This window comes from Molothrus ater, chromosome 3 (assembly GCF_012460135.2).
Source record: "Molothrus ater isolate BHLD 08-10-18 breed brown headed cowbird chromosome 3, BPBGC_Mater_1.1, whole genome shotgun sequence".
Taxonomy (NCBI): domain Eukaryota; kingdom Metazoa; phylum Chordata; class Aves; order Passeriformes; family Icteridae; genus Molothrus; species Molothrus ater.
Window position 1 is genome coordinate 96,335,753 of NC_050480.2, and position 27,204 is coordinate 96,362,956.

At 38.4% G+C, this 27,204-nt stretch overlaps 1 protein-coding gene across 2 annotated transcripts in view; it reads left to right on the top strand.

Annotated features, from left to right (window-relative positions):
• Positions 1 to 9,407, top strand: part of LMBRD1 (LMBR1 domain containing 1) — a 66,818-nt gene extending 57,411 nt beyond the window's left edge. For both annotated transcript variants that reach the window (XM_036380077.1, XM_036380078.2), the window contains exons 15-16: positions 7,188 to 7,279; positions 7,440 to 9,407. In XM_036380077.1, the coding sequence (XP_036235970.1) occupies positions 7,188 to 7,279; positions 7,440 to 7,559 (212 nt within the window). In that variant the 3' untranslated portion in view covers positions 7,560 to 9,407. The remainder of the gene's footprint in view (positions 1 to 7,187; positions 7,280 to 7,439) is intronic.
• Positions 9,408 to 27,204: the final 17,797 nt, after the last annotated feature.

Sequence of the window (27,204 nt, forward strand, 5' to 3'; positions counted from 1 at the left end):
CTTTTAAGTTAAGTACCTTTTTTTAGTTAATCATCTTGCACAAAAAGTTTGTGTTTTGGTTAACTTAAAAGACTCTTTAAGTAGTCTTTTGGGGGCAGCAAGTTATTTTTGTTATATTTGTTATAGGCAAAACAAGCTTTAGTTTTCCATGTTCAATACAGTTGGGCAAAAATATCATTTGATGACTGTTCTCAAGGCTAATGACAGCTGAAATGCTGGGTCCACAATTTGCTTGAATATAAGGTAAAGCAAAGAAGTTCAATTATTTGATTACTACTCTTGCAGTGGGATTAATGTGTTGAAAACTTGGTATAGGTTTACCTTAACAGGTTAATGGGATTTAATGTGAATGAGCAATGACTCAGCTGCAGGCCCAAACTATGAGATCTGGCAAACACTATCTTCCTCTTTCTAGATTAAAAGATCTAGTTTTTAAGCATCACTCACTTTAAATGCATAACTTGCTCTGAATCCCCCTTGGATTCTCTTCCTTCATTGAGGAAATGAGCCCTGCCCAAGGCCTGTTACATGCTGGGTACAGTCTGTCTGCTAGGCCTTTTTCATAGACCTGTGCTGATTTGGAGCTACATGTGATGTGAGAAAAAAAAAAATCTCATTTCTAAGGCTTTGAAATTACTTGATCTGTGCTGCCTTTTAAGACACACTTATTAGGTAGAAGTCAAAGTGTTCAGGACCTCAGGCTTTATTTTTGCCTGAATAAAGACTAGATGTAGATCTTACTCAAGCTGGAAAGGAGGCCCAAATACAAATGCCAAAAAGGAGCATATTCTGTTTCTCTTCTAGAGAAATGCAGGAGATGTGCAGAGGGAAAAGCACAAGCAAGTTTCTAAGAAGCCTCTATTATTATTATATTAGTAATTTTGTATGAAGAGTTGTATGACTATAGGTTATCACTTCCAAACTGTCTTTCTAAATTACTTAATTTGAAAAGTTAGAGTGGTTAACATAAAGTAAGGATTTTAGTGAGTACTTTATATTTTCCTGTTGCTTTGTGAATGACTTCCCTAGTACTTTACCCTGAATCTATACTTAAACCTAACACTTTCTAAGTCCTCTATAGCCATCAGAACTCCGTATAGATAGGCACAGTGGTGCAGGTCTGAGCACAGAAAGCCCTTTTTGACATCTGTAAACAATATGAACAGCTAAGACTGCTCTAAGTATCTTTTTGCAGTACATTGTTCACTGGCATGCAGGTCTACATATGTCAATTCCAACAATTATTTTTCCTAAAGGAGGAGGTTTTGGTAAGAATGAAAATAGTAGGTTAGGCTATCTGCTGCTTTCTTTGTAGAGTTTTACATCTGTGTTCATCCCTAGAGTATTGCCTTTGATGTTTATCACTGGCTATATCTTTATAATAAGAATTGTTTGCCTCTAGTTACTTTAAAATAAGGTTTTCAAGGGTGACTCAGAAAATGCCTCTTGAAGAACTTCAAGTTTAAGGTGGCAATTCATAGGTGTGAAGTAACAATTATGGCTTGTTTTAAAACCCATGTGGCCAGTGCTTGCAATTAACCTGAATTGTACACAATGTTTCAAAGGATCTCTACTTTCAACAAAAGCACTGAGAATACTCTTTCCATCAGCAGGCTGATCCAATGGTTTATTGCTTCCCTGTAGAAACTGGGTATTATCTCTTTGGAATTAAAATGGCTTCAGATTTAGCTTTGGCAAATGCTATACCTTTTCACTTTATACATGGGCTTGTAGCATTAGTATTTTCCTCACTCGAGGGTACTTAATAAACATTAAAATCAAGTCATCCTTTAAACTTATGAAAAATGAGATTAACAGGTTTAGCTCTTCAAATCTCATTAAATGTTTTTCACCTAGTCTGTTAATACATGCAAATCTTGGCACCCTCACAGATCCTCTGTAACCAAAGTGAAATAGAAACCTTATAGCTGGATGAAATTTTGCATTATAATGCCATAACTGTGCTAGGATGAACTCCAAATCTAAAACAGCCAAAAAAGGACTGACAGACTCTCTGAATGTATAGAGGGAAGTAGTGAAAACTCTTGCTATGTTTGGATAAGTTTGTTTGTGCTTAGTTGTAAGACCCATAACCTTCTTTCTACAACTAAATCCTTCATTCGTACATAAATGCAAATCCTGTTCCTACATGTCACTTCATTTAAATTTGACTGTTGGGGAAAAAATGGGACACCCAGATCATTCAGTAAGACAGTACTTTTATTATTTAGCATTAAGAAGCTTTGATTAGTGGCTTTTTTCCTTCTTTTGGCACGGAATCTTGGAGGATCCTACTGGAAGCCTCCTTATGCTATAAAGCCCTGCTAGCACTGATGTGACTTGAAAATTCTGAGCCATTTAATGTAAATATTCATAATGTGTAATTATCATGAAGAAATTTTGTGGCTGCTGCAGTTGTTCATTTACTGTAAAATAACTGCAAATAGCTATTGCTTATCCAGACTTGTAACTTTTGTTACAAAATCAGATCTATTTGTTATAAAACAAGACTGATTCACATTGATTACATCATTTTTTCTGTCTGTCTGGTTTTATATCAGGTTGTGTTTGATTTGCAGATAGACCATGAGAAGTTTCATACACAATTTACCTGTAATTTGAAGCACTGAAAAAACACAGAGTTTGCTTTCTAAATAATTTGTCCCAAATAGCTTTTTCAGGCTCCTCATTAGTTCCTGGTTTCCAGGTTTCTGGCTCCTCCTTACCCTGCTAAATATTTTCCTTTGTCAGGATTTGATTCCAGACCTACTGAGCAGCTTCTGTTGAATAAGAGCTTTTTGGACTAGACTTGTCTGGCTAGACTTTTGGTCTCTACAGGTCTCATTTAGGTGCCATCTCACTACCACTTCCAGCTAAGCAAGAAAAAGCTGCACCAAAGCCAGACAACTGGGATGAAGCAGCAGGCAGCTTTTTTTGCTTGTATGTTAGACCTAGGTTTTAGAAGATTTTAGATAGCTGCAAACTGTTGTTTAACATCTGAGTGATTTGATACTCATGCTTCTGTTGTGCTCTGTAGTACTTCAAAGTGCTGTCAGCTTGAAGTGTTGGAAGTGTAGTGATTGACATCCCTAAGTGGGGAGTTATTGTAGCTACTTACAACCAGTTGGGAAATATTTTCAAATCCCTGCTATATGTGAGTAGTATGTGTTCCAATATGCTTTTCAGTCTGATAAGGGATCAAAGGTGTAATTTTATTTCAAAGTTAACCTTGAAGCAAGTGGTGCTGAAGCTGTTTAATACTGGCATTATTGTGAAAGCTGAATGAGCGATGAATTGAAATTTAAACAGTTTCTGGGAGAAGTTAGCTGAGAGAAAGATAACTGGTATAGGATGCCACAACCCAAAAGTTGTAAAAGCTTTGTTTAGGTGATTAATTTTAGCTTGTGAAACCAGAGAAGTAGCAACAGTGGAGGGGCTGGATTGTCAAGTGTGAAGATGGGCTCAGCAGCTGAATGAGGCTACTGTTAATTCTGTGTGTATATGTATATGTGTGTGGGCATATATATCACAGCAGAGAAGAATATGGAATAAGTGGGGATATGCTCAAATAGTGTATTAAAAAAACACTTGTAGAAACCAATGGCAAAGGGACAATTAAGAATGTAGTAATTTTTTGCTGTTTAGCCAACAAGAAAAGAAAAGAATCCTGTATTTGTGGCTGGAACAGCTGTTGCTGCCATTCTATGAATCTGTTTCCAGAGAAATGAGGAAGTGATATGTGAAATACTGTCTTTACCATAAACTTCTGTGGACTTTGGAAGCACTGGAGTGACCTGAACACTATGAAATATTGATCAAGTTGTTAGGTTGTGAGATGATAGGTACAAAATGGGGAAATTTTTAATATACTTGTTAATATCCTCCTGTAGAGACTCCTGAAGCTTGCTTTGTCTCAACAATTTGATCTGTGATACAAAGCCATACCTAGAACCTTCAAAGAGCAGCTCCTTTTTGCTATGATTTGCAAAAAGCTTGATTTATTGACAGCAAGGTTTTGATTTTTTGGCAGCAAGGCTGTATGAAATAAGTATTCTTGGATACCTGAAGCTATGCCTTCAATACTTCTAGGGTCTGAAATTTTGCAGTGCTTAGATGTTCAAGCACAGTAAGGATGCAGCTTTTCCTTTGGAAATAGTTTTGAATGTATTTTAAGTAAACTAAGTTCTCCTTGAATCTGGGGACATAGATTTCATCTGTCTTTGGATAACCTTCTCACTCTGGGGTTTTCCATCCAAAAATACCATTGTTATTTAGATTTGTGTTGTCTCAATATCTACCTTCATGTAATGATTTTGAGTACACACAGGACCTAAGAGGTCATCTGGTCCAGCCCACCAGCAAGGGGCAAGTAGAGCCGGTTGCTCACATCCATCCAGCTTTGAATTTCTGAGGGACAGCCTACTTCAGTGTTTACCTATGCTGATTGCCTCTCCTACTATTTAATGGTGTATTTCTTGCTGCAGCTCTGTCATCTGTTGTACTGTTATGCAGGTCTAGGAGGAATCTCATTTAATACTTTGTAAGTATTAAATGACGAGTGTCTCACTGCTGCCACTAGACAGCAGAGGCAGCAGTAAGACACACCTGCTAGCACCTTAACTTCAAGCTGAAAGAGCACATCTTCATTGTCTGCTGTGTGCTCTAAGCTGTTGTAGTGGTCCTCCACTAGATTTGCTTCAATAAGTGAATGCTGCTTTTGTACTGGGCTGCCCAAAGTGGCACCACTGCAGATGCAGTTTGTCACAGTGGTAGAACTGATCAGTTTTGTGGAGTTTCACTGCATTCCAGTAGTGAAGCCTGATACTCAGTTACACTTCTGAGTTACAGACGAACACTGGTAGCTACATGTTCTGTTTGTCTACTGGGAGATGAGGTCACTTCCTGCACAGTTGCATTTCATCTGGCCAGCCCTGAGCCTGCACTATTGCATGGTGTCGCTGTTCCAGGTGCAGGGCTCCTGTCTCTGTTCAACTTTGAGGACTGTTTCAAGGGGCTTGAAAACAGCCCTTTCCTAAATCTAGCGTGTTGGACCTCTGCTCTTTATTTCTCCCCAGTTTGATCTATGGATTTACAGAGGGAATAATCTGTTTCATTGTCTAGTTGATTAATAAACAGGTAAAACAAGTGTGCAGTATTGACTTTCAAATAATGCCAATGTTTATAAATTACATTGTTCACAACAATTTGTAACTCTTCCCTAAGAATCTATTTCCTTCTACATACTTCTGTGAAAACTTACTGTCTTTTGAGATGTATAAAAGACTGACCTCATCAGTAAGTTCTCACAATTTGAGTTTTCTGTGCACACAATCATGTTTTAGACTTTAATATTTGGCTTCTAACAGAATTATCATGGTAATTCATCATAAGCTAGCTAATTCACTTCCTGAAAGAAGCCTTAATTTGAAAATAGTACATTAAGTGTAACTATTTCTTACCATAATGAAAAACTTCATCAGTGGACTCAAAACAAAAAATAGTTGACTCTTCTGGTAGTAATGACTATTTGTACTTGTCATTCTTCATTTTAAAAATTGTTTTGTCTTGAATCCTGGCTGTTTAGCTTTGTTCCTTGGTCAGCACTACATACGTACATAGAAGATATTGTATTTTTTAAATGGTGGCATTTTAAAAAATACAAAAAAAAATCAAAAATACAAAAAAATACAATATCTATTTGAGGCTTGGTAGCTTTCCATGTGTACTTTTGTTCCACATGATCAAGTGACATCTAATACTCACATTGATCATTCTGGATAGCAAGTAGCTATCTTTAGGCTGTTCATTATAACTTATTCTACATTGAGTCATATGGAGGAATCAGTTAATGAAAAATGTCATGTCAGCCTATTAAGTAACATTTGTTCAGAAACAATAGCTAAAATTTAGTTATCTGCTCTTGTAATGTTGCATAGAAATATTCTTGCAAGGTCAAACTATTCCAAAATATTTATCATAATCTAGTTAATCCAATTATTATAGAGTGCCATCTGAAGGTCTTTTAGTTGTTTTTTAATTCAAGTAACCAGCTGGAGAGCTGCAGATGGTATTGACAACATTATCTTTAATTCTGAAGTATCTTCACTGGCATTTCTTCCTTAGATGGCTGTGAAAAGTGAGCTATGTAATTATATGAGTAGTGTATCACTCAGAGCTTTAGAAGGCAGGAAATCTTTACTTGAACTGCTCCTGGGGAATATTTCCCAAACTGGGGTCTGAACTGAGGTACAAACCAGCAGTTTCTGGGTTGCTTACTTTCTCTGGTGTTCAGCATGTTTGCACACCAATTCCTGCTCTGAAATGACCTTTAGGTGGGGTTTGAAGCATAGTAAGCATAGTACAAAAAAACAAGATGAGCAACCAGGAACTGATATTTTACCTTAGCCTGAGCTCAGTGCATGCCCTTCCTTGCATTTGAGAGATTAATGAACTGGCTTGCATGTGCTGCTGGCAATCCTCTAGCATGACCCCTTGAATGCCACAGGTTCAGTGTCCTGTACAAGCCTTTACCCTCTCTGTGTCTTGAAAATTCCTTGGAAATTTGATTCTTAATTTTAAAATCTCCCAGTTAGAAATGAAGAAAAACACACCTGCATCAGAAAATCCTACTTCAATATTCTTGTTGTTAGAGAAGTAAGGTTTAACCAGTACAGTCAGGTCTTGTGTACAAATAAGGCTTCCATTATCTGGGTTGCAAAAGGCCCAGTACATGCTGGAGTTTTTTTGTGTACATGTAATCAATTGACTTTTGATTTTTACAAAGCTTATGTCATCCTGGTAGCAACAGTTTTTCAAAGTCCTAAAATGTGTGTTTTAATCCAGAACCTGCTTTGCATGGCTGTGGTTTATATAAAATGGGAAGTGAGTTCCCTTTTGGACAGATTATAGTGAATCATTGACACATCTGCATGAGAAATTGTCCTGAGTAGTAATAGGGTTACCTATGTAACTTGTAGCTTTGTGTAACCTGTCATGGTCACTCCCCCATAAAAACTGTCCTTTTTGTATACATTCTTGGTGGTAAATTCTCCTCCTCCTTGGTAGGAGAGTATAACTGTTCTGCAGAGTTAAATATTGCTAAATGTTGCTAAAATATTATCCTACCATATGGTATTAAGCTGATTTTGTTGTTCTGTGTTAATCAGTACTATTTCCTTTCCATTTAGATCAGTGTATTGTCACTCGGACGTACCTCTTTCTTCATAAATTTTGGTTCTTCAGTGCAGCCTATTACTTTGGGAACTGGGCATTCATTGCAGTAAGTACTTGGATTTTGGAGACCTCTGAATCAAGTTGGGTAATTTACAGTAGTTGTCATTGCATCATTGGCATCATCACACTACAATTTGTTTTACTTACATTGTGTTTATATGCCCCTGAACTCGATAACAGTAACACTTTTTACTTTAAATTTGCAGGTCTTTTTAATTGGATTAATTGTTTCATGCTGCAAAGGCAAGAAATCAGTCATTGAAGGTGAAGTAGATGATGATGATTCAGATATGAGTGATGATGAACTGTCTGCTTATTACCATTGACAGCCTTTTGCCTTCAAGATGAAAAAATGTAAAATTACATTGAGAGTCATGCCCATGTGGAACTTGTATCCAGATAAGCATCTTTGCACCTGTAAAAATAAATGAAATGAGTGTACTCACTTAAAGGGATAAAAAACCTGAATATCACTTTGAGTATCACTGTTAAATGAGAACAAATGTTGAAGCTGACCTTGAGTAATATATAGAAAATATTGTTTTATGATTAAACATATGTGTAACCTTCTGATGTATAATTTGATGAACTGTTGTTACCATTTCATAATTCACAATGCTTTTCTGTTAACTTAGGTTTTCTTAAATACTTTAATGCTTCACCTGTAGGACTTTTTTATTCATAAATACAACTAAAATCCTGCAAAACAGTGCAAATAGTGCAGGAAAGATTTGGATGAAGTTTACATTTTCAGAAGGACTTGACTTAACTTTTGCATTAGTTTTGCTGTGATTTCTGTATAAAACTAAAGCTAACAAGAGACTTTCCATTAATGTATGCCAAAAATATTATTTAAATGGTGAGGTTCCAATCTGTGAAAAATAAGTAATTTTCATACTGTGATTTCCACTGAGTTACCATGGAAATCCTCAGGTAACTATGAGGTGGCTTTTGCTCTCTCAAAGGAAGTCATAGTGTCAATTACAATATTCAGCATTGATGCATTGTTTTAGTATGGTTAAGTTCTGAAACTTCCAGGTGCCTGATCTAGTCATAACTAATGGAATAATGAAGATGTGATTAATTTTTAACTTATTTTTCTCTTTAATGCAAATTGTCTAGTTTGAAGTTCTTTCAATATTTAAAGTAAATGTTGTCAATTTGTTTACAAACCAATATGTTTATATAAACACAGTTCAGAAATATTTTTGTCATTCGTGTTGTCTTTGTAAAATAATCCTATTTTAGCTATATAGTTACTGAGCTATATTTCTAAGGATGAAAAAAATCTTTATATATCCTTTGACAGACTCTGAAAGAGAAAATTTTTACAAGGACAGGTTTTTAAGCTTCTAATGCTACCTAAGGGACATTACAGTCTATGCAAGCACATGGAAAGGTTATTAGGTAGTCTTTTTTATAAGACTAATTGTTAAATAGCTATTAGAATGTAGGGTAGTTATTAATATTATGTCCTGCTTTCATGTTTGCAAACACTAAAGTTATCTCAAGAGCAATCTGCCTATTTCTGCAGTATTTCAGAACAGCAGGCTCTCAGGAACTTCTGAATTCTAATTTAGTTTCACTATTGGAGAAGGTCTTGGGTGAGTTGTGTAGGTCGTGCAGGAACACAGGGAACTGATGTTTGAACTATAGGAACAAAAAAACCTAATATCTTTTAACAAGCCTTGTGTGCCAACTGCTCCAGTAATAGATGTTGATGTGGCAGTGTGGAAGAATCACACACAGAATAAGCTGAGTTGGAAGGGACCCATAGGGATCTGGAGTCCATCTCCTGGCATTTGAGGTGGCTCATAAGATGAAAATACACAGTCAGGTCTGCTCAACTAATATCAATCAATCTGTTTGCTATCAATGTGACATTTGAAAGGAAAAAATGTATTCAAACACTGAGTAGGTACTGAAATTTGACTAGGCAGTCTGAACTGTCTGACTAGAATTAGCTGAATATTATTTAAACATGACAACTGGAGAAGCTTGCAAGGAATAAGTTATAAGGGGTTCAAGTAATTCAAACAGAAGGTAGAATGTGATGTTGACTGTCTGGAAGCTGCATCCAGAGCATAGCAAGAACTTGGAGTATACTTATTTGTAGATGCCCCAGTGGAAAGCTTACATGAGATAATTTAAATAAAGTTAACTGCTGAGATGTCCTCCTTTCTTTCTGGGTTTTATTAATTTGTCGTCTTCAGTTTTAACCAAAAATTGTCACTTCCTTCTTACAGGTTTGTTTGAAACGCAGCTTTGCAGAGTTATATCCATTCTGCCCTAACTTTGCCCTGGGGAGATCCCTGCTCATTTGTGGAAGATTTTTGGGAAGGTGTTGGTTTTGTGCCATGCAGCTGCTTCATGCTATGTGCAGGCCTAGGGGATCACTGGCCAAGGTACCTGGCCGGTGCCTAGGTACATTTTGTTATAGGTCTCTTATGTTTCTAGCATTTCCTTAATTTCCAGGAATTTCTCCCAGTCCAGTTCTGTTTCCTTTCTAAATAATCTATATGCAATAATGCAGCGATCTGCCTTTGAAATGGTGACTTTGTCTTTTTAATTGGAGGACTCAGTAAGTACCAGATTTTTTATCCAGATATTAATCAGATTTATAAGCAGCCCATTGTTAATTGCAGCTATCAAGAAGCAGGCTTCTCTAGGAGAGTTCAAAAGTTACTTTAGACATCTGCTGTCACCCTCAGTCATAGAAGCAGTAAATAACTGCCAGCATTCGTAATCAGAATTATTCGTCACCTGCCACATCCTCACTAAAATTTTTCAGGAGTTCAATGAACCATTTGACTGACAAGGTTTTAAAAGATTTTCCATGTGCTCATGTAATTGTAATGAATATACACTCAAGAATTCATCTCTAAATACTTCATGTGATGGAAACTTGACTTTTTAGCTGTACTGTGCCTTTAAAATGAACTAGAGGTGTTTTTGAAGTTTACTGTGTGAACTATGGCTGTGTTTCTACATCCATTATCACCGAGTCAAGAAACCTAGCAGTGAAGTTTAAGACAGCTGTGATCTAACATACTTGGCTTTGATCAATACTTCCAAGAAACAGAACTTCCAGTATGTTTTCATTCTAGTTGTCTCTTGTGCGGTCTTAAATACTTGCAGTTAGAACAAGTCATTACTTTTCATCCACAAAGTGCTGCTATAGCAGCACATCTACTAATTTAGCTGTTAAATATGAAATGATAATCCAGTTTTCTGCAGTTTTGGGGGCAAATTTGAACTTTGCAGTCATGTTACAATAGTGTTCTACCTTGCAAGCAAACATTTAATATCTTCAGCTGAGTCTTCAGAGGTCTGTTTTCTGGACTGAAGTCACTAAAAGACATCAGAAATTTTCACTACTTTCTTTAAATGAGTGATATTTCAAATCCATCTCTGAAATGTGAGCTTTCAAAACTTCTGTAGTGCTATTGTCAGACCTGCCTTAAGTTACTTTTGTTGTTGCACTTCTCTAGTTAGATTCTACCATGTTGGAGGTTCATGACCATTTAGAAACTAGAGAGCCTTAAATCTTGCTGACATGTCAAATAAAGCAAGATTACTCAGAATATGTTGGATAGAATTCAACAACATGTGCCAAATAGTTTCTCATTTTGCTATTTGGACTACAGTGTTTGGTAGTTTATTGAGAGTTCCAGGTCATAAGTATGATAAAGCCTGTAATAGTTTGCTTGTTTCATATCTGAAGCTGAGAGTGTGCTGCAGATTTCCTGCTGATTGTCAGAAACAAGTGAAAAGCCTTTCCTGGTAAAGATGAAAAGAAATACCTGCTAACTTTTTGTATTTTCTGCTTTAATTTCAGGAAAATGATTGCAGGGTAGGCTTGAGATTTTTGCACTGAGCATTTTAATGTACTTCTGGGTAGAGTGTACCTGTACAAGAGCCATGCTGCATAGGATGGTAATTGCATGCTCAGAAAATTTGACTATTTAAGCTGAAAGCTAATGAACCTTTTCAATGCTTATGATTTCCTTCTGAATAATCAGTGTAGACATAACTATGCAGTTTTGAAATGTCTTCTACTGCTTAGAAACTGTATTTCTTGGATTTTCAGCTGTTATTTGACTTTGTCAACACAAGTTTGAGTTGGCCTACAACAGAGTTTTGAAAAGCATTACCTCCCTGTAGAAACTATTATGTGGTTTGTCCTAAAATAATGCTAAGTGCTGTTATGCATAGCAGAGGTAGGAAGTGTTTGTTGAAGTGTTTAAGGTTGAAGTGTTTAAGGTAACTGGTGAGGTGTACAAGGTAACTTTTTTTCAATAACTAAGCAGACATTCATTCAACCCTTATGACTGCACTGACACAGTTCTGGGCACAGGCAGGAAAATAAAGCCTTGCTTCAGAGATAAAGCAAAGGAAAAAATATGTATCCCCTTCTAAAATTATCAAAATAATTTGAAATACTCAAGGTGTAACATTTTTCAAGATCTCAGGTTAAAGATTATAGTTCATATTGAAAGTACTTCTTCCATTTGTGTAGATCTGTTCTCTTTTAACCTTCTGCAAGGTCACTTTTCTTGCAGATAAAGAAATGAAATTGAGAACTACTATCTCTTCTCCTGCAAATGTGTATTTTGAATGTACTTGCCAAAAGAAATAAAAGCCTTGTTTTGATTGTGGCAAGAAACAATTTTCTATTAATACTCTAAATCAAATTCTGCTTCTAAATTAAGACACTTGCCAATTCTGGATAATTAAATGGATCAGAAATTCTTCAGCTTTAGTGATGTGGTTGTTACAAGAATTATCTGGAAGCTGGGCTATTTTTAACTTCCTTCTATTCAGAGAGGTTGCATGAGTGATAGCAGTTCAGTCAAATTTATAGCTATAAAGAAGGTTATTTCTTTTAAATAAACAGACAGTTTAAGCACATTGAACAAGCTGTATTTACAGCTGTCTTCCAGATTTACCTCTAAAAATGTGGTGTATTTAGTAGGTCAGACAGAAGAATTTGGGTTTGTAGTGGACTGGTAATAGTGATAAGCCACAGATGTAAGTTTTGTGATCCTTCTGTGTTGATGTTGAGTCCTTATTTTGTATGTTATAAACATCTGTGTTTTTTCATAAAGAAAATAGTGCAGGTTGCCTATAAAATAAAACAGCTTAATTTTTTTTTTGAGCATTTTTGCAGGACAATTTCAAAATCCTTATCATGAGAATCCAAGTCTTGCATTAAAATGGAGATTGTGAGACATTCAAAGTAAATGTGAAGCTGAACAAGTGTGTAATTCCTACTGAAATTCCAGTCTGGATATGACGCTTTTCACTAGAATGTGTGGAACTTTCTGCAAGGAAGTAAAATATAGATTAATACCTCTGCTTCTGCTACAATGCCTAAACGTTAATCATGACATTAGCACTTGTGGAAAGCATTTCTTCACCCAAGAGTACTTCAGAGTCAGGAGAGCAAGATGTAACTGGTGTAAATGACTAGGATATTTCTCACACATATAAACCTCTTCCCAAACTTACAGCCTAGGGACTTATCACTGTATTAGGCTTTTGAAGGAGTGTCCTGGGACATAAATATATTTATTTTATATACACTTTTATTATATGCACTTAGTATATAAGTTAAAGATACCATATCACGTCCAACAGTAAATCTAACGCTGCCAAGTCCACCAGTAAACCATGTCCCTAAGCATCACATCTACATGTTTTGGAATTCTCTGTTTTACTTAGTCTTCTTTAAACTTTTAAATTGAAAAGTGCAAATCTGCATCCTTATTGTATGGTACCTTTACAATCTTTCCAAATAAAAATGGTAAGATGCTGTTGACAAGTATATCTGATTTGCATGGAATGTTCTTTTGGAATGGGCTAATGAAGAACACTTCTGTTTATTGAAAAAAGAAAAGTGTTTTGTTCTATCTTGAGGTGCAAAGTCCTGAATCTAGAACAGCTTTTTTTAAACTTAAAAGTTAATTTCTTAACAATGGACGTATCTTTCTAGTGCACGGAGAAAAAAGAAATCATAACTGAAAATATGAACTCTAGAGGATTCCTCATTTTCCCAGCAGCTACTTTACTTTTTCAGAAATTTGTATCAAAGTAATGATATTTTTATTAATTTCCTTGTCTAGAAAGATAATGCCTTTTTAGTTGTGGAGAGGCTGATATCAGAATATCTGGTGTGATTTTCAAAAATGTTGAGTGGAGCTCCTACTGAAAACATCAAGGGTTTCAGATCCTAGGGGATTTGGAACATGCTGCTTTGTGCTTGAAGAACTTAGGGAAAATAAAAACCCAACTGTCCTCCTTTCTGTTAATAAAGTAATTAAATATATTAAAAACATACTTTTAATGAATGGAGTTTAAAATGCTATCAGTTTTAGGTGTTTGAAACTACATTCCTGAAAAGTTAATATTTGACTAATTCAATCACTGTAGAACAGGTTTGAGACTTACCTGGTCTTGTTCCTGGTTCTGAGAGGCAGCAGAAGGGTACTGTCAGAATTGATTATAGATCAATTGTAATCTTTCCTAAGCTATCTTTGAGCAAAGAGTTAAGGGACTTAATAATAGAGAATGTGCGTTTTTTGTGGAGACTTTTTAACTTCTGGTTCTTAGTCCTGTGCTGTTTTGCTTCAGAGCTTGTCCAAATGGTCCCTGACAGTGTTCTGGAAGGGACTTACAGCTCTAGGAAGCAATTGTTCATAGAAAAGACAAAGGTTGAGAGAAAAGACTCTTACATGTGCTAGATCCACAGCATTCAAAGCTTGCACCACAGAGATCCACACTTCAGACACTCTGCTATCTAACAGCTCAGTGCTGCTTCACTCCAGGCTGATTTGCATTGTGGGGAGTCTTTATGCTGCAGGGTGGTGTAAAGCAAAGCTGAGTGCTGAGAAAGGAGCTTGCTGGTTACAGGTGTGCAGGACCTCAACCTGATCGTGGGTTTCTAAGTTTTGGTCTACAAGAAGGCTTTCATTGCTGACAGAGAATCAGATTTCTCTAGTCCATCACTGGGCAGGTGATCTAGTTGAAGTTGTCCCTGCTTATTGTAAAGGACGTTAGACTAGATGACCTTTCAGTTCCCTTCTAATCCAAACCATTCTGTGATTTTCTTCATGGAATCACAGAATAATATTCTTGATGAGTTAGATCTCAAGAGCTGTATCACCTCTTTTGGAATGTGGCAAAGAGCAACATTTGGTAGAAGCTGAGTGGGTGTTGATCCTGGATGATTAGACCTTCCACTTTAGTTCTTTCACATTCATAGCAAAGGTAGATTAAAACATGTGGGCAGAATTTAGTCTGAGCAAGTCCTATCTGAAAACTGAGCCATTTAATTTGAACAAATTTATTCCAGGTATTTTTAAAACTTAGTTCATGGTTTGGGTTACCAAACTTTCTACATAATCTCTAGTTAAGGTCCCTTGTATATTCAGAGATGTCCTTCTCTGCAGATATCCTAATATCTGATGTGTTTTAAGTACAGATAATACACTCTACTTCATGCAGGCTGGCTGCAATATCTACCCAGTACTGCTGCATCATTACACTGTCCTCAATTTGGGTGAAGCAAACTTGTTTTCACACCTGGAAAAGAACCCTCATCACTGTGCTCTGAGGGAGAACTTTGTCCTTGCTGTTCAACTGGATGTATTGCAGACTTCTAAACATCTCTTGACATCAAAAAGGAAAGTAGAAGCAGCGGGTTCTATAAGCGATTGCTCTGTGGTGTGTCCACAAGGCAAGGGTGGTGGTGGTGGTCTGACCAGAGAGTGGTGCACCTGGCTGGCAGCGAATTAAAATTTTTCTGGTCTTGGAGGCATTCCAAGAGTAGCCAGATTAGTCCTCCAGGCTTTAAAAAAAGCTGTATTGTAGCATAGTTCAACCTAAAAGTACATTTATTGCTCATCCAGCTATGTTGTCCTGCTGAACAAAATGTTTTTCATGCTGTGGGACCAGTACTATGTGAGGTGTGTGGAGCCAGCACTGATGTGCAAGGCTTGCTGAGCAGACAAATGGTGCCACTTCCAAGTGGTAACAGTAGAAATCCACATCCTACCAACAGGAGTCCTGTCTTCTGGAGATGAAGCATGTCTATTTTTTGTTTCAGGAAAAGCTCAAGATCAGCATCCTGACAAGCTGGCATCCTCCTACGGTGGAGCAAGAAGCTGTTTTAATGCATTTCAACTGCTTCCACAGATTTCCAGTGCCACAGTAGAAATCATGTGAGGATGGTTCTGTCTCATCCTCTTAGCAATGTGTGAACAGGCCCTGTTTTGACAGGCTTGCTGGATGTGTGTTCACAGTTCCCAGTAAGGCTCCCAGGTCCCATGCCAAAGACACAGTGATAAGTACGTCATTCAGATATGGCAAATCTATCATTGGGCTGGATGAATAATGTGGAGAAGGGCTGCTCTTCATGTGAATTTCTGTCTTAAGGAATGTACTGAAATAGAAATGTTTTCATGTTAGTGTCCTGTTTTAGGCCAGTGCCTGAAAAAATATTTGTAGCAGCAACTCTGAGCTGTCTCATACGATGGGGATGTTTTGAATTGAAGAGCTCATCTCATAAAAAAATGTAGTGTATTACTCCTGGTAGTGTTACATTTAATCTTATTCCATGTGTTTCTGACAAGTTTTATTTAGATTTACCTATTCCATTTAAATTAAATATAGGACTTAAGTCACTGTTCTCCAATAACAATTTTTTTAAGCTTTTCCATATAACATTTTCCATATGTTTTTCAGCCTATATTTTAAAATGCTTTTTCAGGACTCTAATCCAATCCTGTGGGCAAATGATCTTTAAGTGCCTTGAGAAATCCACTCATTTTATGTAATAGCATTGCAAAATTTATCCTTAAGTAGTGTTGGAGGTCCACTTAAATAATCTGGTTGTGTAGTTGAATTCTCCTGAGTCATGATCTTCTCATGGATAAAATAAACTATATGTTCTGGCTGTACCTTGTGCCCTATTGTTGCACTCTGTGTATTGTTTGGACTCTTTCCAAAACCATTCCTGATGAGTCTTTTGCAGATCCTGAGCTCTTTAACTGCAAAGATTATGCTGCTAGTTGACAGATGTACTTTTTTAATTTCCCTTACATTTCATCCCAGCTCATACAGCATCATTATTTTTTGAAATATGCCAGTACTCCTAAATCTGTAGTGCTCCTATGTGAGTTTTATAACATTGCAGTTATAAAACTTTACATGTTGGCCTTGAGTGTTAAATTGCATGGATGAGAGCTGTTCTCCATACTGAAATGCATTCAGCTAGCTGCTCTCATCCTGCTGTGCTGAAGAGGATCGTGCTCTGTAGGCATGTACAGTGGCAGTCATCAATATGAAGGAAAAAATAAAACTCTCTAATGTGCTCCGCTCGGGAGTTTGTCAGATTTTCGCTGAAGTTGCCCAGCTCCAGCAAGCCATAGCCAGTTTTTAACTATCCTTAAAGCACTTCTGGTTCTTTTCTGTAGAGTTATTATCTTCCAAGAGCAAGTAATGAGTCATATTGTTTGCATATTGTGTGTTCATGTGGTTAGTTCTTAGTTATGAAAAATGCTTTTCCACAGCAATGAAGTTTAATTTTAAAAAATTCCTAGGGTGGGAATGGTTGTGCCAAAGTATTAAAATAACTTCCATTATGTCTCATCTTGCCCCAGAGATAGGAATGTGAAGCGTAATTTTCATAATGTGGACACTTCTGTAACATTAATAAAATGTGTAGTTTGGTGTAGCATATAAAGTTTAGTGTCAGTTATATTGTATTTATACAGAATTCTCAGAAGTGGCAGTTATAAACAATAGAGTTCTCACTCTCAATTTTGTAAGTAGTGAAATACAAAAGTATACATGCAGAAGTGAAACTGTGCCTATTTGTATTAAGAATAATCATACATTGTCCCTTAGGTAAGGAAACAATAGGATGAGTATGAAATTGAGTCATGCTGAACTGCTTTAGTAGCTTGCTGCCAAAAGGGACTGTCTCTGCATATTCCTGCAGCATGTAGTGCTTGCTTAATCTGTTTGAGAGCCCACTCAGTTTGCTACTGTAATAGCAAAAATAAACAGTAGTTAGGGAGCTGAAAGGAGGGAGAACTAAGCATGAGTGGAGTGGGGTGATGAACTGGGGAAGGATAGTGACTGACCACAGGACAGCGAGCAAGTGACCACATTGTAAGGCTCTTGAAGAAAGATTTTCCATCTGTGTAAGACTCCAGAAAGACAACTGTAAGAACTAAGGTGCTCTACCAGAAAAAGAGAAATGTCTGTGTCAGAACTGCAGACTTGGATATTAAGGTGGATGTGATGCTGTCTTAGCCATGCTAGAGGTCACTTGTCTAGCTAAGGGATATCTATGTCCTAGGCAAGTCTGGTTCCCAAGGGCTTCTTTTCTTGCCCCTTCTCTTTCTCTACCTCTGCCTGTCATCATTTTGTCATTTTACATAATTTGTACTTATGTACTGCTAATATATGGTGTCCTTTTGGGCTTTTTTTAAAACCTTTTTGGAATGTTTTGCTATACTGTGAGTTGAAATAAAAATGGTCTAAATGGCAAGTTGATAACATGACATTTGTCAACTGAAGATGCAGCAGATCTCTGCAATGCCTTGGCTATGCCCAGACCCCTTCCATGTTGTTCAGGTATCCAGAGAACAACAGACTTGCATGAACTAGGGAACAGCTGTCACCTGCAGAGAGAGAAGCCAGGTTTTTTTGACAGGTCACCACAAAGAGGTTTTTGAGTTGTGCTGAAGCACTGCAGTGCACATTTGATCCTTGAGGGTCCACAAGGAACTGATGAGATAGAAGAGCTGACTGACTTGTCATTGCCTGCCAGTTCCTTGGAATGCAAGTGTGTTTGCTTGAGCAGGTGGGCTCAGTACTCCTTATGGAGTAAGTCAGGCTCAATGCCTAAAGGGGGAGCTCAGACTCATTGTTGAGACAAAACTAAAAGAGAAGGGCTTTATTTACAGTAAAAAAGAATCCTGTGAACATCAGAAAACAGGGAAGGACTCCTCTGGAATCTCCTGTGACTCAGGAATCTCAACATGAATTGCCTAAGGCCATCAGAGGATTTACTAAATTTTTGTTGAGCCAGTCTTCACTGAAAGGGACAGTTAGCAGACTCCTGTGAGCTGGTGCCTGAATGATTTAATCCAGTGATGAAAAGGTAAAATTTAGCTTTGTATAAAGATGGGACATAGTAAGAAGGTACTTCATAGGATACTACCAGTTGGCTTAAGCCTGTTGAACTTTGTCCTAAAATCGACCAGATTCCTCTGCTGCTTCCTGCCCAAAACCTGTCCCACCTCCCCATCCTGCCTGAAAAAAGGCTGATGAAATATCAGACTCTGTCAGCTCTTTTGGGTATGTCAGTGATGATGTGTCAGAACACTAAAAAAGCAAGTTGAATGTTTCTTTCACTTGTAGAGCTGTAAGTAGTATTCAAAAAAAGCCAGCCCCATCAGCTTCCAAGAAAAAAAATGGTTGAATAGTTGGAAGGGACCTGTAAGCTTCCCAGCATATAAGTACTAGTTGCCATAGATTTACTGGAATCAGTTTCCTACCCTGAGAAAGGTATGGGCACTGTGGACAGGGAAAGGCATTTTGACAGTCCTGATAGTGTTTTGATAAGGAATCTTGGGAAACCTCCTGGAGCCTAAATGTGGAAGTGATGGGAGAACTGCACTCAAAAGGTGTTAACTGATCATTAATAAACCCAGAAAAATGTGTTAGGTTGGGTATTTTTGTCTTCCTTGTATTCAATGTTATACTATAGTAACATTATGATTGGACCAGGATGATGAAATGTAGAATAGATTTAATAAGCCTGCAAATATTTTAAGTTTGAGGAGGAGTACAAGTGCTGTAGAATAAAATAAGGAATTTTTAGTAGTTCTGAGAAATTACAAGAATGGTTGATGTGACCAGACAGGGCTAAAATAAAGAACAAATGGCTACTGGATCTAGCTTAGAAATTTCTCTGAAAAATTACTGTGCATTACAAGATGAACAAGTACAGTTTGAGGCTATAGTTTTTTTCAGCCCTTAGCAAATTTATAGGAACACATAAATGGGTAGCTGACCTTCAAGAACTGTGAAATCATTTTTCCACTTAAAAATGTTAAGACTTGACCAGGAGGAATACATCCTGCTGCTCTGGGTACGGCCTTTAAGAAGCTTGAGAGCAAATCAGATGAAATTCTTGTGAGGGTAACAGGAGTGATTAGGTGTCAAGACATGACTTGGAGGCACAGGCTGGATGAACTTCTAGAATAACTGTTCTAATAGCAAGAACTGTGAACTTTTGGAACATGTTGTTTAGGAAAGTCATGGATGACCTATATCTAACCTGTTCTTAGGCTTTTTTTAGAACGAAGGTAGGGGTCTCAAGGCACTGCAGAATCCTGTGTTATGCTTCCAAATGCTTATGCTGTTAAAGACAGGCTTGCAAACATGCTACTCAACACACATTAGAGCCTGTATCTCTAATTAACATATGTCTTGTGAAGGTCTCTTCATTGTGAACAATGCTTCTATCCTGCTGTTCAAGATTTTCTGGTAGTCTCTCTGTTACCCCTTACAGGTGAGAGTATAAAGGTGTATTGGTTCGGCATGACCTAGGTTTTGGTAGCAGGGAGGCCACGAAGTTGGCTCCTGTGGGAAGCTGCTGGAAGCCTCCCACCATGTCAGGCAGAGCAAATCCCTGATGGCTCTGAAGATGGACATGCTGCTGGCCAAAGCTGGGCCAATGAGAGAGGTGGTAATGGCTCTGTGATGAGATATTTAAGAAGAAAATCAAAACAAAAGTCATAGGTTTTGCTTCTAGTCAGAGAAGAGGAGGAGGTGAGAACATGTGAGGCAAACAACATGACAAGACCAAGGTCAGTGGAGAAGGAGGGGCAGGAGGTGCTCCAGGCACCAGAGCCGCGATTCCTCTGCAGGCCATGGTGAGGCCTTGCTGAGGCAGCTGAGCCCCTGCAGCCCCTGGGGATCCATGGGGGATGCAGAGATCCACCTGCAGCCCGTGAGGAAGGTGCATGATGGAGCAGGTGGATGCCTGGAGGAGGCTGTGGTCCAGTGGGAGACCCAGTGGAGAGAGAGGGCCCTTGTTCCAGGCTGGAGCAGCCTGTCTTTGGAGGACTGCACCCTGTGGAAGAGAGACCCAGGTCACAGCAGGTTTGGGAGGACTGTGTGCCCGTGGGAGGGACTCACTTTTACAGCGGGTGAGGTCTGGCTGCTGCTCGTGAGCTTGGACCCACACTGGAGGAGTTCCTGGAGAACTGCCTCCCATGAGAGAGACACCACGGCCTCACAGGGGAAGGACTGCTCTCCCAGAGCAGCAGAAGAAAATTTCAGTGATGAACTGACCAAAACCCCATGCCCTGTCTTCCTGCAATGTTGGTGGGAAGGAGGAAGGGGCTGGGGGGAAGAAGGTGTTATAAGAACTTATTTTACTTCTCATTTTCCTCTGATTCTGTTAGTAATAAATTTCACTTGGCAACTTAAGCTGAACCTGTTTTGCCCTTGAAATATTTCTCAGGGTCCTTATCTCACTCATGAAGTGAGATAAGCCTTTGTTAACTTTTTTCTTTTCCTTTCCCTCTGTTGCCCAGCTGTGTCAGGGGAGGGTGAGTGAGCGACTCTCCTGGGTGCCTGGCGCTGGGCCAGTGTCAAACCAGGACAAAAGGAGATTGGAGGCAGGGGTGTTGGGTTATAATTTATAGCACAGGGGTATTTTCATGGGGATTTAAAGCATTTGTAGATGTATAAGTTGTCCGTGTTTCAGAGGTTGAATTCACACTATAGAAAGAAGTGGCCCATTTGACATTAATGCCTCATTTTACTGGTTTATTCAAAAAGAAATTTATCTTTTCTTTAAATATTGTCAAGGAGCAAATGCAGAAAAGATTGCAACTGTGACTTCTGCTGATTTCTCTTTAAGAAGGAAAAGCCAGGCTGAATATCCAGTGCTGGTGACTGCCAAGATAAATTGGGGCAAAAATAAATCTTTGAAAAGCTGTAAATCAATTTCAGTGACAAAAAAATCACTCATGGAAACAGGCTGTTTTGTGACAGAATTTCTGAAAGTTAAGCAAATAATGTAGAGCAAGTCAAAATGTGAGAATGTGCAGCACTTAAGAGGTGTACCATCCCCCTCCCTCCCCATCCCCCTGTTAATCAGCACTCGTGTTCCTGTTTTTACATTAGAACACTGATAGTAAGGGCCATTCAGTTAAGATACCATGATGATGTTATCCATAGAACCAAGTGTACAAGAAAAGTATGGAAAAATACTGCGGAAGAAAATGCAACTGATTCAATGACTTACTCTTGACAGGTTGAATATTCATCTTCACTGTCTGTGCATTGCTTGAATATAGGCTTGATAATATGTTCCAGTCTTTTCTTTGGAACTGACTTCAAGGTATTTTGTGGGGGGGGTTGACTCCTTGTTGTACCCCTGTGAAAGGCAGAAAAGGACACTTTCCATCTTTTCTGGAATTTCTTCTCTTCAGGACCCTGAATTTCATCAGTTCTAATGCAGAAGAAAGGTAAAGAACACAGTGAGAGTTGTAGTGTGGGTCACACCAAACACTTTTCTAGGCCAGAATTTTGAAAACTCAGAGATGATGATAGTAATATCTGATACTTTCTAAAACGTGTCAATATCCACTGATTTAGTTGGGTTTTGCCTTTTTCCTCCTTTTCCACACAGAATTCTTGCCTTTCTCTTTCTTTGTCCTTCCTCTTGTGACTCTCATGTACTGAAATTTTTTTTGTGGTTATTATCAAGAAAAAACGTCTCCCACTTTATCCTAGACTTTCTCATTTGAGTCTTCTACCTTGGTAATTTGAACCTATTTTTATTTCATGTACTGATTTTTTTCAAGTTTCAGGCCGCTGAACAGCTCATGAATTCTTGTCCTTTGTCTGCTAAAGGATTATATTTTTTTTCTACCTGTGTTTTTACTATCATTCTGTAGTAATTGGAAAAATCTCCCTCCACCCCACCCTGTCCTTGTCTCCTAGCTATCCTAGCCAGCAAATTTGTCTTGAAAGCTATGTTCTTAAAATCTGTGCTCTTCCTTTGTTTCCTAACTAAAGATGCATTAGTATCATTCCACAGCCACTTGTGTACAAGATTTGGCTCTTACTGTTGTTTTTTCAACTAACTTTTCTAATTTATATGAAAAAACTATAGGAAAATATTTTTCTTTTCTCCAGCTTGGAAGAGGTAGTCCACTATTTTTTTACTCTAAGACATTGATGACAAATCTGTATTGTATTGTACTTGTTTCCACAATGGAGATCTAGATACTGGAGTACCACTATGTTGAGCACTTCAGAATTTTTTAATAGGTATTAAAAAAACCCCAAAACCTTGACTTGTCTGGTCTTCATGGTATGGTGCTCTAAAGTAGTCCCTATATCATGATGAAGGGCTCAAGTTTTTGATTTTTCTTTTCCTTCCCTTCATGTCCTCTAGTTTTATTGGTTTGGACACAATGCCAATCCAATGTAGCTGTTTGATATTTAATTAGTTTACAGCCTAGATAGATTCATCTACTTCTTAGACATGAGTAATAGTAATTGGAGGAAGATGCATGCTGATATCGATTGGGTATGACTGTAGGTGAAGACCTTACCTGGAAGATTTGGGTTTGGCTTTCCTTTTGCTCTTACTTTCACTGTAGCCTTGTCCTCAGCTACCCCAGCTGTGTGCTCTGTCTTTCAGGCTGGTGGCAGTCTCAGCCAGCGTTTCAGCCTCTGCTCTCTGAAGTTACTCAACTGTATCAAAGCCAGTAGCAATTGAAGGAGAGGTGTGCACTCTCCTGTTTTGGTAGTGCCCATGGCCACTGATAAAATGCCATCTTTCTGGCCTCAGTGGGCTGAGCAGGGCCAGCAGCTGAGCACCCACCCAGCTGCCTGCCCACTTTCTTCCCCCTCTCCCCTCTCCCCCACAGCAGGATGGAGGAGAGAAGAGCAAAACCAGGAAAACTTGTGGCTTGAGATAAAGACAGTTTAATAAGTGAAACAATCTGTGCAGCCAAGCAAAGCAAAATAAGGAATTTGTTAACTGCTTCCTATCAGCAGGCAGATGTTCTGGCGCTTCCTGGACAGCAGAGCTCCATCATGTGAAATGGTTACTTGGAAAGACAAAAACCATAACCAGTAGTGTCCTGATTCCTGCTACCTCCTCCTCTTTGCTCAAGTTTTTTTGTGTTAATCCCAATGTCATACCATATGGAATATCCCTTTGGTCAGTTGGGGTCAGCTGTCCTGTCTCCTCCCAGATTCCTGCCTCACCCCCAGCCTGCTCAGTGGGGAGCAGCATGAGGAGCAGAGGTAGCCTTGGTGCTCTGCAAGTATGGCACAGCACAGCTACAGCATGGGGGAGTGATCTGGGCTCTAAGTCACAAATGCAAATGATCATGTACTTCAGGTCCAAATTGCAAAAGTAGTCTATTTGCATCATTTATTTCTGAAATTAATGATAAAAGTGACATGTTCATTTCTGAGAGGTCTGACACCTGTGAAAAACTTCAAGGGGCTGGTGTTGGTGCAAGCATATTTACCTGGCTGTCAATAGAATGTACTGAGCAATGACTGTGTGATAAAACTTGTGCTGGCAGTAAAGCATTGCTTGGCCATTTCACGTGTGAGGTGAGACAGTTGGTGTTTGAACTGTTCTCATCTTCTCTGGGGTCAGGCTCCAAGAATTTGTGAGGCTTCCAGGAGCCCTTTAGCTGTTTTTTTTTACCTTTCTCTATTGTAACTTGCTGCACGGTGTCTTACTGCTAACAGGATGGACAAAAAGTGCTTCTCCCTTTACCCTTCCACAGTTACACAGTGGTGCTGGGCTTAGAGAACTGCTGAGGAAGTGGGAGAAGTCTGAGGAAAGAACTGACACCATGTCTGCTGTGTCCTGCCTGAATTAATTTATTACCTTATGATGCTGACACAAATACTTTTTCTTTTGCCCTAGGTTGCTGCCGCTAAAATCTTTTTATATGTCTTAAAGCATGTCAGGTTCTGAAACTGTTTCCCACAAGCACCCTAAAATTTCAGGAAGACATGCTATGTTGTATATGACTGACTTTGTCACTACTTATGGATACCTGCCTTGATCCTAATTTGAAAGCAAGCCAGCTGTGTGTTCCACTCCTAACTTCCTGCCCCTATTCACTTTGCAGGGGTCTGAAGTGTGTAATTCAAGTCTGTGTAAATCCACACTGAGGACTGGGTGATAGAATGCTTGGATATAATGACTTAATTCCCTGGACTGCACCATTAAGGATTTTACTAGTTTGTGAAGAAACAGATGAATGGCCGCATCCTTTTGTTGCAGCTCCCAGCACTAATTTCAGAGCATCATTTACTGAAGGGTCAGGACCAACAATGCAGAAATTAAGCACCAGACAAAATGAAGCCTGTTTTGCTAGCAGCCTGACCATTCCTGTGTCTCAAGTGCTGCTCAATGCTTCAGAGCAATTTAACTCTGTTCTGAGCTGCTAAAGTGATGAGGGGTGAAAAACAGTACTTGTCATAATTTCTTCTATTTAGATGGAATTTTATCACTGCAAATGAAGATCCAATATTCCTTTCAAAGCCATGGCATATACACAGCACCTTCTTCATAATTTCTCTTCCTTGAGCCATTTGAAGTATTTGTGCAGGATGACTAATAAAATTCTCATTAAGTTTTCCTCATTGTCCTGTGAAGATTCACTCTGAAGACTAGTATTAGTTGCTTTGTTTCAAGGGATGTTATAACTAAAATTCTTGCTCTCAAGTGAAATACATTATACTGAAAAGATGTGAAATGTGCTCAGTTCCTGTTACTGTAGGAATTCATGAGTAGCAGAAGACTATTTTATAATTCTAAAAACTTTCATTTCTTTTTGTAATCCCATTTTATTTGAAGAGGAAGCAAGCTAATGTTTTGATTCCAGAAAATATTGTCTGAAGGGTCAGGAAAACAGGCCAGCTTCATTTCTCCTAAGAGGTATAATGACAATACAAAATTATCACTATGAAAAGAGAAAATAAGCCTGGCTTTTGTGTCTCCTGAGTGTCAGTTCTTTTCCTGAAGGCTCTGCTCTGATTCAAAGATTCACATTGATCTTAAAATGTCATCCAGCATTATTCTACACAGAGTTTGTGCAGGAATGTGCTGCAAATGAAATGCAGCTCCCAGCAGCTGTTTCTGCTCTAGTTTCTAGATGCAAAAGTAAAGCCCAGCTCCTCCTCATAGAATCATGAAATCAAATGTGCTTGAGCTCCTATGTATACCCTGGGCTTTGGACAAGGCTTTGAAGTATGAAGAGTGTGGAATAATTGTATTCTCTAGCCAATTTCAAATCTGTTTGGGAAGGGATGTTGTACATCACAAGACCAGGAATCATCAGAACATCTGTAATTGAAGATAATTTTCCTTGATCTTCTAACAGAAAAATAGCGTAGCAATTTCACTGGCTGAAAATCTTCAGTTTTCAAAAAGAGAGAAACAAAAATCCCGGAATTTGCAAAAGAGTACAGGAAAAGTGAAACACTAATGATTGAAGTGGCTACATGGCTGAAGGCCCACATAAATGTGTAAGAGACTGTGACACTTTTCATATGAGAAAGGACTGGCAGAGCTGGGAGAAGAGAAGGCTCAGGAGGATCTCATCAATGTATAGAAATACCTGAAGGAAGGTTGCAAAAGAGGACAGAGGGAGGCTCTTTCCAGTGGTGCCCAGTGGCAAGAGCAGAGACAGTGGGCACAAGCTGGAAATTACTTTTCTTAATGTATCATCTTTTTCTTCATTGCAATAAGGCTCTTGAAAATTCCTTTCTTTTGTCTGCTCACATTCTGTGTCAGTTCTCACTTTTGGCTTGATTCATCATCTGTTCAGTCTCAGGTTTTGCCGTCTACTTGAGATACACAGACTCCTTAAGTGCTAATGTCTTCACACTCAAAGTCAATCTTCCCTTGCTGACCTTGATGAAATGAGTGAGGAACTCATGGCTCACTGTCAAGTGATCGTGACAAGTGCTATTATGCTTGTGTGTGCCTATAGTAGCATTTACACATACATGCAGACATATATATGCATTCATGTTTCTCTTAGCCATTACAAATGCTTCATGTTAGCCCAAATACCCCTACAACCTTCCTGTCCTCATCTCCTTCCAAATTTGTGCTCTTCACCTTAACTAGATCTACTCAATAGTTGACTGTAAGTGGTAGGAATGAGAACACTCTCTTTTAATGGCTTTGTTAAATGTCAGCAATAATGGAGTTCAATCATGATCTACATCTCTTGGGATTCCTGTAGCACAGACAGATGGTTTCTGCTCCAATATTGCTCAGTCTCATACTGTGGGGAATTGTATTTTCAAGTAGAAATTAAGCAGAAGCCCCCATATATTTGCTCATTACAAAACAACACATTTGTTATTTAAATGCTTTTTTCTTCCCATCTTTATATTATTCATTGTTAAAGATTATCCTAGGCTTTACACTGAGGTATTAATGATGCAGTTGGGTTTTTAAGGTATTCAGAAGAAGTGATACAAAAATGTGGTACCTTGCAAAAATCTATTCGTAACAGCTCCTTAGAAGCCATGTGTGAGAGCACTATAGTCGTGCTGAAGAACTTCACGTGAATACTGATTTAAATTCTATTGAGAATATAATTTCAGTCTAAACTACTGCTTAGATTAAAAAAAAGAACAGCCTAGCTTTGCTTTTCTATCACAGGTTTGGCTCTTTGTGCCCATAGCCACACTTCGTATCTCCATCATTGCAGCAGAACTTCTGAATGTTAAGAATAGTATTGACTTTGGAGAATTAATCCTTCTTTTTACTGAATGCCACATGAGACTTTAGGAAGCCTGGATTTTTTTTTTTTTTTTGATTGCAATAAGTGGTATGTATATAATAAATTCATCAGTTCTCTTTTCAAAAGACTATTTGAG